Genomic DNA, 21,365 nt, shown 5'->3' on the forward strand with positions numbered 1-21,365 from the left:
CTTGGTAGAGCTCTCCTTCACCTTGTGGAGGTCTCAGAGGATTGACTGGGGGATCTCGCGTCCCTCGCTCACCGTCCTCGGGATCGGGGTCCACAAGCCCCAACCAGCTTGACCGACTTTTCCAACACGGTGAGAGTTACTTATCCGAGGGGTATTGTCACGAAACCCATTGTCTTGGCATTTATAAGATTTCAAACCCCTTGATTTTCCTTGGTTCTTTTTGTTCCCATTTAAAAATCGATTTTTAAATTTAATAGCCTTTCCATCTAATGCCGACTGCAGATTGAAACTGTCAGCAATATCTTTTCTGATAGCTTTCCCCATAAGGCCATGTGTCTCAGCATTTAAGGATTTCTGAATCGCTCATTTCCCATGTCCGTCTACCTTCCCTCTCAATGATGATTTCTTACTTTTTAATTTTCCTGACGACTTTTTCAATCCCAAAGCGGAAGGCAATTCAAAAAACGTAAAGGGCCCATCCAACGGCTCCCTAGCGTTGGAATTGACAATTTTACCCTCAGGATTTTCCAGAGGGGATCCTTCCTTTTCTAGGGAATTATTCGGCGACTTGTTTTCAGGTCCCTTGTTAGAAATTGAATCATTTGGGGCAGTGGAATCCCCTACCACCGACAAATCCATTATAGAATTAAACTCCTCAGCTACCGCCTTAAACTCCCACTGCATAGATATTGGACTCTACCTTACGGTTTATAAATGAGGGTAAGGATTTCCACATTGCCGTAAGAATCTCGGCGGATTCAAATTCTAGACAGTGATCATGGCTACCAAAAAGCTGGGTTTCCGGGACCTGACCGAAATGCTGACCCAAGGCCTCCGCAGTGGAGGTTGACTAGGTGTGAAGCGGGATATCATAAAATCTAAGCCTCACAAATCTCGCACCAGTATTGAGAGCAGGAAACTAAGGTTGAAGGGATACAAGGTACCCTCCCAAAGCATCACCACCACGCCTCAGGATGGACGTGGCCTGAAATTCTGACTAAAAACAAAATAGCACCAACGAAGGGCTAATACAAAAAGGTTTTTTGAGTAAAGGGAGAGCCCAATGTCTTTTGGCCTATCCCCAAACCTCTTCCAAAAGCGCCTTCTTTCTTAAACTGCTAACAAGACATCTTTTAAGAGTCCTCTTCCTATCAGTAACTAGATCTATTGGGATTTTAATCGCCGGAGTATCATTCTTCTTTTCAACACAAGGTAGATGAACAGCCATAGGAACCCAGGTTTTTGCCACCTCAATTTTTCTCTTGACCCAAAACATTTCCTACAAACATTGTGCGAACAAAATTTTTTATATCTGCAATTCGAACACAACCAATCACTTCCATGTTGATGTGAGGGATCTACCATTTTAGAACTTGTAATCCGTCTTCCATGGAATTTTCCAGCTCTGAATTCAAATCTTCTTATGATCGTATCCATATCCTCATAGCTTCCCAAGGATCGGGGAAGGGAACTTGGGGAGGCCCCGTGTGATCCCCACTAGTCTTCCCCCTTGATTCAACAAAATTAAGGATCTACGGCAGCAAATATTGAAAACTCCTAGTGAATGGAATACTTCCCGAGCAAAATATCCACATTCCACAAAAGCTAGAAAGGAGTCAGCCAACCGCTCAAGATTGAAGCCACAGCTACAGATGACCGGACTGTGTGCGTTATCGAAACAAGGCGGAGGATTATCTCGACGGCGACTATAGTATTCCCTAATGGTCATAGGTCATACACCCCCCCACCCCCCCCGCGCCCAATCTCTCAGCTGTTTCTCTTCTCCATAGCATTCTTCCATTAATGGGATTGCATCAAACGCCTGTACATGGAGAGGATTCTCATGTCTGCCTCTGAGATACTTGAAAAATGGCGCGAAAACAAAGCTGGTCGACCGGGATTTGTTTTTTTGTCTCAGTGACTTGGCGAAAACTCATCAACTGAAATCTGACCCAGGGTTTGTTTTGTGACTCAATCGACTTGGCAAAAGCCCATTAATTCGGATTAGTCTGGATTCAACCAGCTGTTTATTCGAACTATGCCTGAAAAACAAACTTGAGTAGTTTATATTATATGGTGGCTGTGCTTATTTTTAGGAGGAAAAACACTGGCAGAAATGGTACATGTGGGATGATTGGTCTGATGATCTAAACCATTATCTGCTTATTTTTAGGAGGAAAACATTGGCAGAAAAGGTACACGTGAGGTGATTGGTTTGATTATCTAAACCATTATCTGCTAGGCCACAATGGATGAGCCTTGTACCCAAAATCTTCTATATCAGACAATCCTAAGTCTGTTTTGTGAAGTTTTTTTAGAAAAAAAAACATTTGTCTCCTTACTTTCTGAACTACCTCAAGTTTGAGGGCGAAGTTTAAAAAAAAAAAACATTTGTCTCATTACTTTCTGAACTACCTCAAGTTTGAGGGTTAGGATTGCCCAATGGCTAAGATTTTTGGGGCACGTTCTGTCCCCAGTGGGACCAGCAAATGAGTTGTATGGATAATTGGACAATTGGTCGCCGATCATATTTTTCTTTGGAAAATTAGGTCCAGAGTCTGGCATCATATAACTCCTCAAATTAGTTTACTCAAAAGCTTCGGTGGAACTAAAAAGTTGGGAGTAGTCAAGGACTTTAATCGATTTACTTGAACGAAAGGTTTTAAATTTCGATCGAAATCCAAAATTTCGGGTTTCGGTCAACCCGGAACCGAATTTGGGTGAACTCGAAACGTGACAAAATTTCAACCGAAACTTCGAAATTTCATTTTCCCTGAAATATTTTGGTCTGAAATTTGAGGAAAATCTCCAAAAATATATGGATTTTATTCTTTATTTAATTTTTTTCCAAAATTTCAGCATTAAATTGCCGAAATTTCAGTAATTTCGTTCGAAATTTTGTATGAGATAAAATATTATTTATTTGATTCTTTAGATTTTGTCCGAAATTTCGGTTTCGGTGAGGAACGAAACGCATTCCGAAACCGAAATTTGAAACCTTGCTTGAAAATACATGGAAAGCATGAAACTGTCTTAAACTCAAAACGATGGACAAAGATTTGAGTAGTCAGCGATTCGCTTCAGTTTTGAGTACTCATCAAGTTTTTATTATAAATACTTTAAAAACTCCCTGAGACAATCATCGGCTTGCCTGGGTCGACTCCTTTTTACGTTGGCCAAGTTCTCTTTTGAGTCCGTGTTTTGCCCTACCAAGTCAACCAAAAACAGAACTCCTTTGACTTGTCCGAGTAATGAAAAATTGACCTCATCGATCATTGACTCGCCTGAATCCTGCTCATTTTTACCTTGGCCGAGTTCACATCTAAGTCTGACTTTTTAAACATTGGTTTTAAAGACATTGCTTAAATTGTTAATGCCACCTTTGATTTTTTCCATTGCTTAATCATGTGATTTATATATCTTTGTCATGATTTTTAGCCATTCAGTTTTTATATTGTTTATTATTGGAGAGAGCACCCATGTGCATAAACTGATGTTATTTCAAAGAAAGTAAAGCTTTTACCGGATACTGTCTTTGGCGACTGTGAAGTCACCAGATGAATTGCCGAGTAGATAGATCAGATCCGGACACTGCAGTTGCTACGCAGTGATACGGACTTGACCCGTTCCTACCCACCCCGGGGCACCATGTCGGGGATAGGAGAGGGGGGGGGGGGGGGGGGGGGGGGCATACAGGATGTAACAACTCCCTTGGTTGGGGGCTGTGTCGTCCTGCCTTTCGATCGATACACAGTTGAGGAGGCCAATCACGAACGCTACAGGTGTGGGAGCAATCCTTATCAGAGAAGGCTAAGACGGCGCCTCGCATATGGGTAGCAAGAAAGTAAAGCTTTTCGCACACTTCCTATTCTTTTTTTCTTCGTTTTCATTTATTTCTCTTGGCTTATGCTCTGATTAATTGATCTCTTATTTTTTTTAAGTGATTTCTTTCTTGCTAGTCTTTATTTCTCATAATCATCATTTTTCCCATTTTTTATCAAATTGAATGGGCCGTGTAGGTTCTAAACCCAAAAGCAAACCCAAAAGGGAGAAAACAGAAGAAGAGAAAACATTCAGAAGAAGAGCCAAATACTTCCTGGCAACCCAGGTGGTTGCTGTTCTCGTCTTCCTCTCGCTCTTGGGCGGGTCCGACGATGGTGAAGTGGAGATGGATGAAGATGATGATGGACGGCTGAGTTATGAAGAATAGAATATAAATTGACCTGGTAAGCACATCCTTAATAAGAATAATCATAATTATCTTTATCATTTTTATCAGTGGGTCTGGAGCAAGTTGTAACTTAACCGCATGGTGATGATATTTTTCAGTTATCGTTTTTGCTGAAATTTCACAAATTTATTCATTAGTTGAGGGTTGTAACTTAGCCGCATAGTGAGGATGTTTTTCAATTACCATTTTCATTGAATCTTCACAAATTTGTTCATTATCTGAGGAGCGTCCGATGAGTTGGTAATTTTGAGTACTTGAAAATTTTGAAATTGTTAATCATATGCATGTAGATTTAAAAAAAAAAAAAAAACAATTTTGTTCATTTACACAAAATAATTAATTACTTTCTCTTTTTGTTGTGTTCTTGCGGGCTTTAAGTTTCTGTAAACAGTGCTTAGGCATGAGAAGCTTGATCACTTGATCAAGGACCCTTCATACCAGGTGGGGCCCACCTCGTGTAGATAACATTTCATGAAATCCTATGGTTATCATTTCTAAATGTACCTGAGAACTTGAATCTGGACCGTTGCTCATATTTTCTTGACAGCCCGTTTTCAGGTCCACTGTGTAGATGGTTTGGGAATTGTTATTCCAGGTTATCTCTATAACAGGACTCACCAGATGTATGTTACGTATGATACAATGGGAAATGATATATTCGCCCACTTTTCTTCCCCGAGCCACCGACCCCTTTGTACACTAGAGTGGGTCTGGCCCTTGGAAGAAAAGGGGGCCAATATATTACTTCCCAACTTGTGACATATATAGTAATTAAAATTTGGGGCAAGGCAAAAGTTTGTTTTACACCTATTTTGGTGCTTGGGACAACCTTGACCCTAGTGTGTTTTAATATTTCTCCTACAAAGAAAATAACATGTTTAAACTTGTAGAATTTTGGTTGAAAGAGAATTCATTCATTTTTGGAAGGAATTTTTTTGTCCATGAATTTTGTTTTATCAAATGCTAGAAATTACAGACTGTGTAATGTATTTCTTTTCTTTTCTTTTCCACATTTTTTCAATTAACCAAAAATTACCTAGCGCTTTGCCAATCCTCTGAATTACTTTAGCTTCTATAGTAGTATCATAAAAATCATCTTAATTAATTTTTCAATTTTCACTAATCATGATGTTATTTATTTTTAATGCACAAAAATTATAAAAAATGAGAGTGACATTTGTCAGCCTAGATGTGACTAGGGGTGCAACTCGGGTCGGGTTGGGTCCAACCCAAACCTGACCTGACCAACCATTTGCTCAACCCGAACCTGACCTTACCCTATTTCCAACCCGACGAGGTTCAACCCTACCCGACCCGAGGAACCCTTTTTGCCAACCTAAACCTGACCCGACCCGAGTTCAACCCCACCCAACCCCAGATTTTAAGCTTAAAAAATAAAATAAAAAATATTAAAAATGTCGGGTTGACTCGGGTCGAGTTGCCTAAGCCCTCAATCTGAACCCGACCCAAACTCAACCTGGGTTAAGAAAACTCAATCCGAACGTGGCCCGAACTCAACCGAGCCTGACTTTTTTCCGGGTTCAACCCGTCGGGTTCGGGTTGAGCCCGCCCAAGTTGCACCCCTAGATGTGACACATGGACCTTCCACAGGATGCAATGTGGACCCTTATTGGAAGACTCATAGGGTAGAATTTGACTTTGACTATTTAGATGCCCCATAGATAGATGATTTTAAAACTGTTTGGAAGACTCATGGACAATGCAAATCTGTTATCAGTACGAGAATGTAAACTTTTGGCTTCGAAACTAAAAAGGTTCATTCTGAACTTGAGCAGAGTAGGTAGTTAAAAACTTAAAAATGAAACTCATCTAGACGGCACATGCACGAGAATGTAAACTTTTGGCTTCGAAACTAAAAGATTCATTCTAAGAATGAGGAGAGTAAGTAGTTAAAAACTAAAAGATGCATTTCCCGATTGAAGGTAAGTTACTGCTGTTGCAATGTATGATAGCCTAACAAGTATCTTACACCCACAAAATCTTGTTTGCAGTAAAAGATTCTTGTTGTCAAGTAATTCACTTTTCGGGTCTACCACAATCTATACACGGCACATGCACAATGAAATTAAACAATCCACAAGATGCACACAAGTCTTTTATATGGTTCAAAAAAATTGCCTACATTCACAAGAGAGAAACTGTTGCCTTCAATTATGAAAAAAATATATGAAGATTACGATGGGATTAAACTCGATTCCAAAATCCAATCCCCATCTTCTCTCAACGCAAAGATCGCGCAACATTTTGTGTCACATCCCTAATCTTCTTGAAATGTTTGGAAAGCAAAAAACAATTTTAAAATCATTTTCCTCTTGATGATATTCAATTTTTATTCAGAGGGACCTTCAATTTATGATGATATCCCTCTAAATTAACCATTATTAATGGGAGATGATGTTTCGCCAACCCCAAGGATGATACCTTCAATTTCCAAGCATCGTTTTCATCCGTATATGATGTAAATCCTGTTGGGCACATAGATTCTAACAACTGCTTGGTTTGATAGTCAATACCCTCATAAATAATTTGGCATAAATGCCAAGTGTCAAGTCCGTGGTGAGGGCACTCTTGGAGAAGATCCTTAAACCTCTCCATGAACTTGGAAAAAGACTCATGGGGTTTTTGCCTAAACTAAAGAATGTCATTCCTTAGTTTATTCGTTTTATGCATAGGAAAGAACTTTTTAAGAAAGGCAACAGTGAATTCTTCCCAAGTAGTGATAGAATTGGTGGGAAGACCATAGAGTCATTTCTTAGCTCCATTCTTGAGTGAAAAAGTGATAAATCTAAGCTTTACCGCATCATCTGAGAGTTGCTGCATTTTAATGAAGACACACACTTCCTCAAACTCTCTAAGAAATAGATAGGCATCCTTAGAAGGTAGCCCATGAAAATGAGGTAACATGGTGATGAATTGGGATTTGAGTTCAAAATTATTTCCCTGCACAGCAGGCAAACGTATGCATGAAGGTTGTGCTGTCCTAGCTGGATAGAATCTATCCCTAAGGGTTCTAGGTGCTTCCTCATCTGCCATGTCTATAGGTATAGGTTGAATTTTTGTTTTTGTTTCTGATCTAATTGCTCTTTCTAATTGGTTCACAGAATTTCGTACCCAACCAATACTCATGCAAAAATCAAAATCACGAAGGCAAATAAATAAGCAACTAAAAATATGCAATAATTAAATCTAATATAAACTAAATTTTTTTTTTTTACTAAAACTAAAACACTTCGAATAGTTAAGAATTTAATAAAAACTCCTCCACGGCAATGGTGCCAAAAACTTGTTTGCACAAAATTATACCGCAAGCGCACGGGTCAATCGTAGCTACATGTCGTTTACAGGGAAGAGCTATTAAACCTCTTAACTTAGGCAAAGTGAACAATTATCCAAATATTACTACTAATTATCTTCTGATTATCTAATCTAGATGATTAACTTAAAGCCAATTTACTAGTCTAACAATTTTTCAATTAATAGAAACAACTTCTCTAATCTAAGGGAAACCTATTCAAGCAATTTAACTACTAAATTTTTTTTTTTTATAAAATAAATTAAAGGACTGATTTGATTGAGAATTTTAACCACTAATTTAGTTATTAATCTAACACAATAATTATTTAATTTAATGAAAAACTTAAAGAACTATCGAGGTGCAAAGTTGTAAAACTATTAGAATGTTGCCTAAAATTCAAATAAAAAGTCTTAGGGTTAGAATCCACCATAGGTTAGATAAAAATTATTAGTTTGTATATATAGATTCGCTTCGATCACAATCTTGAATTAGATTGACTTGTATAGATGATCAATCCGATCAATGAAAAATCCAATCAATGGATGAGATTTTCCATTAGTAATTGATCAAGTACACAAACAATTTTCAATATCTATACAAGACTCTATAAATTCTCATCAACGATCACATATACAAGAGATAATCAATGGCATATATGATCTATAATTCAAATTTACAACCCCTTGTATATTAAAATTATATTCACAAAATTGAATCTAGACCGTTAGATCACATAATCTAATAAATTTAATCTACCCTTAAAGCTTCATCTAAACCCTAAGATTAAAAATTTAGCTACTCATTATTTATTCAAAACACAAATAATAAAAGATTACCATGATCAATAATCTAAACTAAAAGAAATAAAAATAAACAACAATTCAAAAGAATAAGAGTGCTTCCCCTTTAATTGAACTGTCCAAGTACAAGCATATTCCAAAAGAAAGAAAAGAAATTTTCGACCCTCCTCTTTAAAGCTCCTCTCTAATTCTTCTTGGATGGTTCATGATGATTGAGCCTCCTTGTGAATTTGAGTTCTTGGAATTGGTTGATGGTAGCCAAGGGAGAGCAAAAAAAATTAAATTTCTTTAGTTAACTCTCAAGAGGAGAGAAGAGAGAGAGCCCCCATAAATAGAAAACGTCCACCTCCTCTTGGTAATTGCCAACTTTCTTAATGCAAGTAAGAATCGTCCACTTCCTTCTTATTTTGGCTCCTTTTGCTTTTGGAAACTTTCCACCAATAGGAAATAAGTGGATTGCTAAGAAGTAGGGGTGGATATTACTAAAAATAAGATTCCACATGTTTTTTCCTAACCATAATAGTGTGGAAATAACGTCCAAAGAGGGGAGAAAACATGTATAATTTGGGCTCAAATTTGGTTTGGTTGGAAGTTACCAATTTTGATCCATTTTTCTTCTCGGTTACAAAATATAATAAAAGTTGGGTGTACATATTACCAAATTTGATCCCCTTTTGCTTTCAACTCTAATGTTATTTGGTGATTGATGAGTTGTAAGGGGGTGAATTCATCCGTTCCACTCAACTTTTTCTGGTGCTTGTGAAACTACCATATTGTCCTTACTCTTCAAAATAATTACACCCATCGTCATAATTATTTGAAAATGGCAAGACTACCCCTCATTTATATTGTACACAAACACTTGATATTTCTCCTCTCCTCTTCATCTCCAATAAACGATCCAAACCATTCAATTGACGGTCAACTTGTAAATTACTTGCACCACTAAACCGTCCCATTGATATGATCTGAACCGTTAAATTTGCAGGCCTCGATATAAACTTTGATCTTACCAATGAGCGCACCTCTTGAATCCTTTTTGTGGGCTGATTTGGACCATTCAAACGACGGTCAATAACTGTGAATTAATTTCCCTTCCAAGCCCATTTTTCATGGATTTTCTGAAAATAACCTGAAACATAAAAAATAAGGGAAAATACCATCATAGCACCGCTTTAATTAAATAATATGCATCCCTAAGTACCTAACATTCACACATTAACGTGTTCATCAATCACAATTGGTTGTCTTGCCCTACTTCCTTTGACAAGTAAAAAAAAGAAGGGATAAACAATCAAGGGCGATGCCACTTGAAGGGAAAGGGGGACAATTGCCCCCCTTAATTTTTTGGAAAAAAAAAATGTACCTTTATTTTTATACTTACCCCCTTTTTAAAAAAATATACCCCCCTTTCCAATCATCCCTAAGAAAGAAAATAAGTTTAAAATTTTAATTTTACCATTTTTATCTCCCTTCCTTTAGCAAAATTTACTATAATTTTTGCCCCCTTGTTCTATCTTAATTTTAAGATAGAAAAAAAATTACTATAATTTTTGCCCCCCCCTTTGCAAAATTTCTGGCATTGCCCCTGTAAACAATGCTTAACTTTGCAACTCAAGAATAATGAGGTCACTGTGAACAGGAGAAGAAACCCGAGAGAATGAGAAAGTACATAAGAATACCATAGGAGTGGGGATACCCTATGTCATAAAAAAAACAATGGAAAGTCTTCTTAAATAGTTATACCAGTGAGTAAGAAATGCTAAATTGACAAAGTTCCTCCATTTATGAGATATTTGTTTCTCTAAAATGTAAGACTAATCCATTAGTCTATTGTTATAAACTGCAATGAAAGGAAAATTCTGATCAAGAAAGTTAGAAATGAAGGCTCTAGAAATTCTTGGAAATTCAAAGAACCTAAATGTTGCCATGCACAAGAGGTGCCATGTTTGTCAATGGTGCAAGGCAGTTTCTGTGAAGGTAGACATCTTGTAATTCCATAAATTAGTAACAGAAAACTGACCATTAAATATGATACCAAATACTTAAATATGACAAACACAAGGGCCTAACCCTATCAACAACAATAAAGATAAAACAACTAAAGAACTAAAAGAAAAGCAAAATGAATAAAGAACTAAATGGAAAGTACGTAAACACTGTCATAAACCAAAGAAAAGCCTAAACAAACAGAAAAAATGAACAACCAATTCCAAAGAGGAGTGGACCAAAAAGAGATTCGTGGGAAATGATTTTGCATCCCTTCGAAAAAATTGGTCAGTGTGGGAGCCGGTTTTTTCCCGAGCGCGCGAGGTGGCGGGGATCACCACGTCGGGTTTTCTGGGAGTGTTTGTTGATCTGCGTTTCTTGTGAACTCAGGATCGTAGTTCGAATTTCACAAGAAAAAGAAACTTAGAGTCGCCACCTAGGTTAGGGCCTAGGACCCGTGCCTACTCTTCAGATGAAACGTGGATAAAGATCCCAATTTCATTGAAGAAGCAGTAACCAAATGGGTTCTTTTGCTTTGGGCCTAGAACCTATAATTTTGCTCTGTTTGTTAAGGCATGGTCATTACATATACCTGGGTAAGGGTTATGGTTACATTCGGGGAAGGTGTTAGGCACCCCTCATGCCCGGGTAAACCTGGTCTCTTGACTTGATTTGGCATTTTTGAAGAATGTAATAAGAATAACTTATCTTATTATTAGGGGTGGCAAAGGTTCGGTTTCGGTTCAGTTTGACCCCCCAAACCGAACCAAACCAAAATTTGAATCGGTTTGGTGTTACCATGAAACCGAATTTTCGGTTCGGTTTCGGCTCGGTTCCAGTTCGGTTCGGCCAATTTTGCCACCCCTACTTATTATCATTTATTTGGATTAGGCTTTAATTCAGAATGTAAATTAAAGAAAGAAAATAAGCTATTGTTATCCTGATTGAAGTCGTATGCTGTAATATGAGTCCCGAAAGATCTCGCAGTTGACCACAATTAGGTTAACTCAATCACACGGAAAAGACAATACAGAAGGAAAAAGAAACTCTAGGTTTATGATTCCCTCTGTTTGTCCAACACCGTGGAGCACGGGGGCTCTCGTTTCTATCTCTTTTGTCTATGGTAGGACCGGAGATAGAGTGGTGGGATAAGGAGATGGAACGTAGCCCTGTTTAAAGAGCGGAGAGGGGTTTACATTACAGGATCTAGGGCAAAAGGAGCCATAAATCCCATAACTATCCTGCACCGAGTTTTGTAATAGAAGTGCAGAAGCTGGGAAATAAATGTAAATTTACTAGAGGAGCGAGGATGCTTGCTGAGAAACTGGCAGCGTAACGATGCTAGTTGGACAATAGAGCCTTGGATTCTCTGAAATTCGGCAGAACAACGGCTCTATTTAGACAATAGGGCCCGAGTTCTACGAAATTCGGCAGAACAACGTCGCTATTTGGACGAAGACGGGTTTTCCGAGATTTCGACAGAACAACGGCTCTATTTGGACAATAGGGCCTCGTGTTCTCCAAAATTCGGTAGAATAACAGTGCTATTTGGACGAAGGGGCTTCGGGTTTGCCGAGATTTCGGCAGAACAACGGCGCTATTATTGAAAAATAGCCTAATAGTTCTCTGAAATTCAGCAGAGCAACGACGCTATTTGGAGGATGTCGCTCCGACTCTGCCGAAATTCGGCAGAGTGCAGACGCAAAGTGTGAGCTACTTAAGAATTTCTCTACTTTATCTCTTATAAAGTAAAGAAACTAGGTTTTTCTTAAAGTCAGAAGGGATTTTTGAACTAAAAACCAGAATAAAAACGTTTGAAAATAACCTCTTGAAGTTAAAAATCTGATCTGGAATAGTTAAAATCTGATTTTACTCTTACCCCTATTTATAGGGGTTCGGGCCAAAATTTCACAGAGTGCGAAAATTTCGTACTCTGCAAAATTTGCCTTTTCCAATTTCGCACTAAACCTGACATTGACATGCCAATGTCAGGTCGGCAACATTTCGGAAAATGTGATTTTTCTTTTTTTTAATCTCGAAAAATGTGATTTTTTCATCTCTTTTGATGGGATTTCGGGAAGTTTTGGAGGACCATAACTCCACCGTTTGGACTCCAAATCGTACACGGTCAGATCCGTTGGATTTCTCGTTACGAGGAGATTTCAACGAGTCTAATATCGCTGGTTTTCGGAACGTGAAATGTTTTTGGATAACAACGGATGTTTTCAACTCAAAATTAACTTCTTGGTTGAAATTCCGTGTAAAACATGTTTTTTTGGCTACACCGTAAAAGGCGGGAGGCCTTGTAAAGACGGGCTTTTGTCACACCTCTGGGGTAAAGTTTATTTTTGAGAAATTCTCCTAGTTTCATAACCTAGAGAGAGATTGAGAGAAAGAGAACAGGTGCTCTGGGACTCGTCATGGACTCTTCCTCGCGACAAACTATCATTAGTTCCACCTTGACAAAATTGGGTGTCTATAGTTAGTCTATGAATAAATAAGAAAATCTGCACAATGAAAGTGACATATTAAACCCTAGTAAATATAGTTGGAAACAGACGATTGGTGTCATATGGTAAAGGTAAGCATAAGTTTGTAATTTAGGAAAACTGAAAATGAACTAAAAGCATCTTACTGTGTCAGACGCCAATCTGTATCCATCCAAAAATGGCACTTTACCCATTAGAAATTCATGCAACATTTATGGCATCGGTTGCAGTGACGACATCATCGACATAATCATACGAGTTACTACTATCATGATATAAAGGAGTATCACCATAAGAGATGAAACGGGCAAAGTGATTATCTCTTTGCACCATTACAAACACACCAATGTTTTTAAATTGCAAGATTAAATTCCATTTGGCTGATTGTTTGTAAAGAGATACTTACTTCTGTAAACAAGTAAACTAGAAGAAATCATGCTTCCTATTAACAAAAAAAACTAAAGATGCCCTAATGAGAAAGAACAGTGAAATATGAGAAGAATCAAGCTAGGTAATGATGGTTGCTAGCTGATTTGCTATAGTTTTATCCTCTAGATGAACCCTTAAACTGGAAAATGAATAAAAACCCAAACTTGGGAACCAAAAGTTGCTAGGGGTTTAGTATACTGGTAAGCTGCTATTGCTGTGAAAAACCCCAAATAGCAATATACAATTTCAATGGCAAAACAAAACGAAAGAACAAACACAAGTAATCGCACAAAGACACAGATTTACGTGGTTCGGCAAAGCTGGCATCCACGGCAGAGGCGACGAGAAAAATCCACTATAGAAATAGGAGATTACAAGAGAAGGTCAGTATCTCTCATCAAACCCACAAGATACCGTAATACACCCTTTATCCCCTTGAGCTCTTAACCCTCTTCTCAAAGATATGAATACGAAAATAAGCCCAGACTAAAACCCCTTTATATAAAGCGAGGCAAAACTTATTCTTATCGGGCCGAAAACACTTAAAACGGGCCGGGCCAATAAACAGGCTGCATCCAGGTCGCACACAATGTTTCGGATCCCAACCCATTTTGAATTCAAGACACCCAATTCAACAGCTATCATTGTTACTTTAGAAACCATGGATAGCACCACAGTTCATCCAACCCTTGATGTCCAAGAACGAAAAATGAAATAGGCAAGATAAATTGTTTGCTCTGATTAAGTAACTAAATTATTCGAAGTGCATCCCTAGTGAGTAATAGAGATGCCCTAGACACCAACCAGCAATAGAGCAGACTTCATCTTGATAGACTCCATGTAACTAAAATAGGTTTTACTGAGATGCCAACCATGGAAGATGGGAAATATAAACCAATTATTGCACATACTATAAGTAGATGTGTGGGTAAACAGTAAATACGAACTGATTGGTCAACTAAACTAAATATAAATCAACATTCAAAGAATTATCACATGAAGAATTACTCTAAAATCATATACATTTATCTGAAAAAACTAATAGAGGAAACATATATAGGGCAAAAAAAAAAATAGAGAATATTATTGGTAGTGTGAAATGATAGGCTATAAAATAAAGAAAAGCAGAGATATCTGACCTATGGTTCAATGAATGGTAGATGCATATTGGGCGTCATGTTGGAAACTGTCGTATATAAAACTTGGTAAATAACAGCCCATAAATTTGAATCGAAATCACGAATTGTCACCATATAGAATTGAATTAATCCACCTACCCATAATATTCACTTTAAAAATTGTAATCATTCGATCGGTTGATAAATTGCACAACAATCCACACAATGTAATCAAAATCATGTATTTTTAACATTTGATATTGTCCTCCCACTAAGAATATTCACTTAAAAAAGCAATCATTACCTCTCATTGCAACACTTGAGATTGTTAATTGTTTTAGGACACCAAGAAAAAAAAAAACAGATTACAAATAATTTTAAAGATATCCAAAGAGGCCCGAAAATCCAAAATCAATTGGGAAAATTTGGCAAGAAAACAAGGAAGAAAGAAAGAAAGAAAAGATACAGACTCAAAGTTAAATTGAAACAAGAGGCAAGTTAGTGCAATGGAGACCGAAGAAAATGTGAAAACCAAGCACAAGTAATCAGAACAAAACATAAGAAGAAGTAGTTCAAGCTTATAATTTGGCTCAAAACGTATGGAATTTTATTCAATCAGAAAGTTCCCTTTCATGTTCTGTTTTTCTCCCCCCTTTTTGCAAACTAGGAGACCCAATTAAAAAAGAATTCCAATGCTAAAAAATAGAAAGTAGTTAAAGTCCTACCAAAATAAAATATTCTAAACAACTTTATCTTTCTAGAGAAAACAATGAATCTAACTAGAAGATGTAATCTTTTAAATAAGAAGGCTTTTTGATAACCCTTTTTTGCCTGATTTTCGGATCTAGACTCTTCACGTCGATATATGTCGCTGCATCAGTCTCCCCTGGTTGAGAAGGACTCGTCCTCGAGTATGAGTGATCAACATTGTCATCTCCATGATATGCGTCCAAATCAGTCATGTTGGAAGTTGTGGAAACTCCCATATCACCAGGTAGATAAATAATATACGCATTCTTGCCAATACGCTTGAGCACACAAAACAGTCCATCAGTTCCGTCTTGCAATTTACCATGCTTACCCCTTCGAAACCTTTCTTTCCGCATCTTGATCCAACATGATCTCCTTATTTAAATTCCACATGCCTTCTATGCTTATCAGCTGACTCTTTATATTTTTTATTGCTCTCTTCAAGCTTCCTTCGAACCCGTTCAAGTAATTTTTTAACGTAGTGAGTCATATCATTAGCATCTCCACTGAAACGATCTAAGATATGTGAAGGAACCAAATCCAATGGGCAATTTGGGATCTGATCATGCACCACTTCAAATGGACTCACACCAATCGATCGATTTTTTGATTTGTTGTAGGCTAACTTAGCTTAAGCTAAAACATCACTCACCTACCAATGATCTCAATAAGTTTCCCAACGATCGATTGACAACTTCGGTTTCTCCGTCTGTCTGTGGATGATGAGATCTACTAAATTGCAACTTCGTATCCATCTTTCACCAAAGTGTAGGCCAAACATGACTAATAAATATTGAATCTCGATCGGAAGTAATGGTCTTGGGAATACCATGCAACTTCACAATCTCGCAAAAATATAGTTCGGCCACATGATTAGTGTCCATTGTCTTGCTACAAGCCACAAAATGAGCTATTTTAGAAAAAGATAGACAACTACAAGGATAGAATCATTACCATACTTGGTCCTCAAAAGTCCCAAGGGATTTCATAGATTATGATGAGCAATTGGCAATCCAACCAAAAAAGAGCGGGCAACTATGACGACAAATTTTTCTCTCCGATCTGGTTACTCAAGAAGAGGCTGATAAGGGGAAATTCTGAGACAGACAAGAGAAAGCCTACAAGGCGAAGAACCAGCAGAGTTCCTGGCTTTTGACTTTTGGATGGCGAACCAGTAACGAAAGAGATTTGAGTTGATTGCAGGCTTGTCGTATAGGCCACAAATTCAGTGGCTGATTAGGAGCGATGGCAGCGGAGGTGTAATCAAATGCTCTGATACCACTGCTGGATACAAAGGATTATTTTACAACAGAATGTAGAAAATGCTATGAAGGAATCGGAAATGGAGAGGGAGGGCAGCATATTTCTTCCAATAAGAGATCAATTGTGTGACACTAGTAGTAATAGTGTGGATCGAATGAATAACAGGGAGAGAGATGGGTTGTTCTTATAGGAGAACCCCACATGTCTTTTGCCTTTCACCTCATGCCTTTTGGCCTTTCACCATGGCTTTTCCCCTCTCACCTCTCACACTGTTTCAATCTAACGGTCAACCTTTTTCCCTTCTCTAGCCACCATAGCCGCAACTCCTGCCTCCACACATCTCTAATTGTGTTGGCCAAGAGATTTTATAGCTAGGATGATCCAAACCATTCATTTGTTGGGCAACAACATAAATAGGCAGTGCCCAAAAAATCATTTTCGTAGGATGATTCTAACCCATTGATCTACAGAGGTTTCCATAACGTGCAGGCCCTCTATAGATTGGAGGGTTAGGACTTAGGATCATCTTATGGAAATGATTTTTGGGGCACTGCCTAGTTGCATTGTTTCCCAACAAATGAACGTTTTGGATCATCCTGTGAAGTGGGTGGTACAATACTTTTTGAAGCTAACAGACTATATGGCCACACAATATATTTTACTTTTTGTCTCTGGATTGAATCAGACTCTCTCAGTGCACACAACATAATCAAAGGAACCATCCCATGCCCATTGCGCATGATCAAAACGTTGGGCAGAATTCATTCCCTCCTCTCTGAATTTAATGCTTGGCAGATAACCCACACATGGCGAGAAGGCAACCTGATGTTCTTTCGAAGCCCCAGTTCTCCCCAAAAGGAGCTTTTGTGTTCTCCCTTGCCCTCTCATGATGAGCTTGAATGCATTGTTTTGAGGGACTCCTCGGGAGCTCTTTATCAACGAACGTAAATCTTATTTTCTTTCTATCGTAGGGGGTCTGCTTAACCCCAGTTTACCCATTTAAAAAAATTATATGCTGAAGGAGCGGACATGCCCTTGTTCATCTTACGACCGAATTGAAGTACCAGCTTTGAACTTTGATCAGACAGCAACATCTTAAAAAGTGTGCTGTCCTATCGAATATCAAAGCTGAGATGATGAATACGAGCATGTTAGCTTGTTCATCGTATAATATCTCCTCTTAAACAAAACAAGGCTATCAAAGGTACATAGAAGCAATATATGTTTTAAATTTCGACCAAAATTCTCGGTCAGGACCGAAACCGAAATGTTCTGAACCCGAAATACCAAAAATTTACCAAATTTCGGTGAGATTATTGATAAAATAATAAATTTTTATTCCTTTACAGAATTTCAAACCCGGCTAAAAAAAATGACATTTCAAGCGCTTCTACCGAATTTCGGGATTAAGCAAGGTTTTAAATTTCGTTTTCGGGGGTATTTCAGTCCTCACAGAAACATAAATTTTAGCTGAAATCCCAAAATTTCTGAAATTTTAGCCGAAATCCCGAAATTTCGGCTGAAATCGGTAAAGGTGCTCGAAATGACATTATTAATTTACGATATTTTGACCGAAATTTGGTCAAGTTTGGCAATTTCGGTTTCAGTCCTCACCCAAATCTGAAATTTCGGTCCAAAATTTGAGATTTCGGGCCGAAATTTAAAACCTTGCATAGAAGTAGAATGTTGGCGTATAACATGCCATTTTCTTCTCATGTAACTTCTAAAGCACTTGGATATAAGATAATACGCAAATAGTGTTAAGTGGCCCACTTCATAGGATGACCCAAACCGTTCATTTGTTGGACCACAACGTAAATAGGTTGTGTCCCACCATAAGATATTCTAACCCTCGGATCTATAGAGGATTCTATAATGTACAGTCTATCTATAGATCGGAGGGTTAGGATCATCCCTACGAAAATGATGTACATGGTACAACTCATGTACTATGTGGCCAACAAATGAACAGTTTGGATCATCGTATGAAGTGGGACCCACTGTACATTTTGAGTTGTACAGAGTAGCATAAGGGGCCTATATTGAGTTTTTATATTGTGTTTGGCCGTACAGTCCAATATTTTTCACAAAGCACCATACGGCCCACTATAGGCAGATCCAAACGGCCGGCATCCATTTGATGGGCCACAATCTAAATAGGTTATGTCCAAAAAAATCATTTCCATAGGATGATCATAAGCCTCCAAGCATAGAGTTTTACATAATACGCAGTCCCTCTATAGATCGGATGGTTAGGATCGTCCTATAGAAATGATTTATGGGGCACAACCTATTCAGATTGTGACCCATCAAATGGATGGTTTGGATCATCCTACATAGTCGACCATATGGTACTTTTCATTTCAAGCAATACTGGACTCTCTCTCTCTCTCTCTCTCTCTCTCTCTCTCTCAATGCCCACTCACTAAAATGCAAGAAAAAGAGTGTTTAACCAAGAAACAAAAAAGGAAAAGTGTGCAATCTTCAAAACATTCTAAATTCTTATATATAATTCATGAAAAATATACATGCACCACATTTTCTCCATTTCATTTTCCTCCCATCATCAACTCAAACTCACTAAAATCCACCTTGCCATCAAAATTGAGATCCACCACCTCAACCATCCTCTCAATCTCCCCTATATCCCATCCATTTCCCAATCCCAAACACTCCAACACCCTCTTCACCTCTAAGGCTTCTATAAACCCATCCCCATTCTCATCAAAAACCAAAAAGGCTCTTCTCATCAACTCACCCCTCAGCAACCCATCTTCATCTTCCTCTTCCCCGCAGCCCACGATCTCCTCGGATCGAAGCTCCTCCTCCAAGACACCAACTAGCTCGAAGCCAAACTCGTCCTCTCCGGCTATCAAGCCGAGTCTTTCCACCACTCGGCGTGCCTTCTCCTTCTTTATTCTCCCTTCTGCGTCCATACCAAACACAGCGGTTAACGCCCGACTAGCCAAGTCATCACGCCGAGCTGCATGGCTTGGCTTACTATAAGCATCCTTGGCATTGAACTGAGCCAAGCCGTTCGCCAGAGCCACAAATGCCTGTAAAAACTCGCCGAAAAATCGGTAGCAAACGCCCAATATGTCCATCATGTTGGATGAGTAAAAGAGAATCAAAGCTTGGAATTCTCTATGTATAATTTGAAGAACTGAACTAGAATTCTTTGGTAATGAAATAAACAGACTTGGAGAAAAACTACTTTTCTAATTTCTATTGAGACACAAATTACATACACTCAGCTCTGTGACTATCCTTGTTGTGGTTGCATCTCTTATATAGAGGAAGAACTCACATATACTGAAGTAGTGAGATGCCCTTCTGGCATTTTTTTACTGCCATAATGGAAGCACACTGATGTCTTATTAATGTTTAGAAAAGCAAGTACACTATGTGAGCTATACTTGGATTATTCAAGGCTATAAAAGAGACCCCATGATGTTAATATATTGTATAATATATATGTAGGGAAATGGTATCCATACTCCAATATTTTTATAATGGAACCCTTACTTTTTGGCAGAAGATTATATTCAAATAATAAAAGCTGTGTTTCTTTTCCCCCTTGGCCCTTGCTTCTATTTTAAAAAGTTAGGAAAAGATTTCAACTCGATCTTTAAAACATTTAAGTAAGGAAGGTGGGGGGACACATGAAGGCTGTCTACCGCGTAGAAGGATACCCTGTAACCTTGCACCATCCTGGAAGAGCAGTGGGTTGGCTTCTCAATCCTTTCAGATTCCTCCACTGTCTAGTTGTTATTTGACTTTTGACATTAAAAAATCCATTTTAGCAAAATGACCAAAACCCCCTTTTTATTTTCTTATGAAAAATACTTTTCTTGATTTTTCAATGCAATGCTTTGTTTATTTGTCCTCTTTTTTTTCTTTTTTCAATTGATCCCAACCACCTGATTAGTGGGTTGAAAATTTTCAGGTTCTTCAATCAAATGACTAGGAATATTTTATTAGAGAGATTTTCATTTGCACCTTTGATAAACGGTCTACAATCCTGATTATGCTTATATAATGTATGTGGGCCCAAGTCAAGCTTGCTCTGTACAGGGAAACCTTTAGGCTAAAATACATTTTTTGACGAGTTTAAAACTTTTACAGCAAAATGTTTTTAAGGAATTTAAAATTATTAAATGTGTTTTAGGCCAAATTTCCAATTTTACCCTCGTTGTATATTGTAAATGACAAAATTTTAAATGTATTAAACACATTTTTTCATGTTTTAAAGGAAGTATACTGAAGTAGTGAAATGCCCCTGAAGCTGACCAAACATATCATCAATTCTAGGCAGAGGGTATTTGTTTCTAACAGTCACCTTGTTCAGCTCTCTATAGTCTATGCAGAGTCGCATGCTACCATCCTTCTTTTTCACAAATAAAACTGGTGCTCCCCACGCTTAGTCTAATAAAACCTTTATATAATAACTCTTGAGCTCCTTCAATTCTGCTGGAGCAATTCGATAGGACTTAGAAATAGGTCCCGTGCCACCCACTAGGTCAATAGTGAACTCTATCTCCTATCTGGTGACAACCCAGACAATTCTTCCGGAAAGGCATCCGGATACTCGCTCACAATCAGAATGTCCTCTAGTCTTGGGTCTCCTTGACTTACATCCCTTACAGAAGCTAAAAATCCTTGCTATCCACTTGTCAACATCCGTGTGGCCTGCATAGCAGATATAACTCGAGGAGATGCAACTCTCACACTTCCTCTAAAAACGAACTCGGACTTATTAGGAATGCAAAATTTCACTATTTTCTTATGGCAGACAAGGTTGGCATGGTTTGATGCCTACCAATCCATCCTAGGATGACATCGAAATATTTCATCCCTAGGACCACTAAATCCACACGTATCTTCCTACCCTCAATCTCAACTCTGTAAGACTTGCAGATATTGTCTGCCACCATAGCACTTCTTACTGGAGTGTGCACCACTAATTCCACATCCATAGGT

At 38.2% G+C, this 21,365-nt stretch overlaps 2 protein-coding genes across 2 annotated transcripts in view; one reads left to right on the forward strand and one right to left on the reverse strand.

The window, feature by feature from the left end:
• The window catches only part of LOC143856401 (metaxin-like protein), a 38,294-nt gene extending 33,819 nt beyond the window's left edge, over nucleotides 1-4,475 (forward strand). The window contains exon 6 of the mRNA XM_077366601.1: nucleotides 4,020-4,475. Coding sequence (XP_077222716.1) covers nucleotides 4,020-4,210 — 191 coding nt within the window. The 3' untranslated portion in view covers nucleotides 4,211-4,475. The remainder of the gene's footprint in view (nucleotides 1-4,019) is intronic.
• A 14,459-nt stretch (nucleotides 4,476-18,934) lies between these two features.
• Nucleotides 18,935-19,492, reverse strand: LOC143856097 (calmodulin-like protein 2). The gene has a single exon (XM_077366153.1). The coding sequence runs from the start codon at nucleotides 19,490-19,492 to the stop codon at nucleotides 18,935-18,937; it is 558 nt and encodes a 185-aa protein (XP_077222268.1).
• Between the last annotated feature and the right edge of the window lie 1,873 nt (nucleotides 19,493-21,365).

Source organism: Tasmannia lanceolata, unplaced genomic scaffold (genome assembly GCF_043159265.1).
Source record: "Tasmannia lanceolata isolate RefF3 unplaced genomic scaffold, GAP_Taslan_0.1 ptg000023l, whole genome shotgun sequence".
In the NCBI taxonomy this organism is placed as follows: Eukaryota; Viridiplantae; Streptophyta; class Magnoliopsida; order Canellales; family Winteraceae; genus Tasmannia; species Tasmannia lanceolata.

Bases quoted from the DNA above. Each gene is read 5' to 3' on its own strand.
- LOC143856097 (XM_077366153.1), bottom strand. From the start codon at position 19,492: ATGATGGACATATTGGGCGTTTGCTACCGATTTTTCGGCGAGTTTTTA.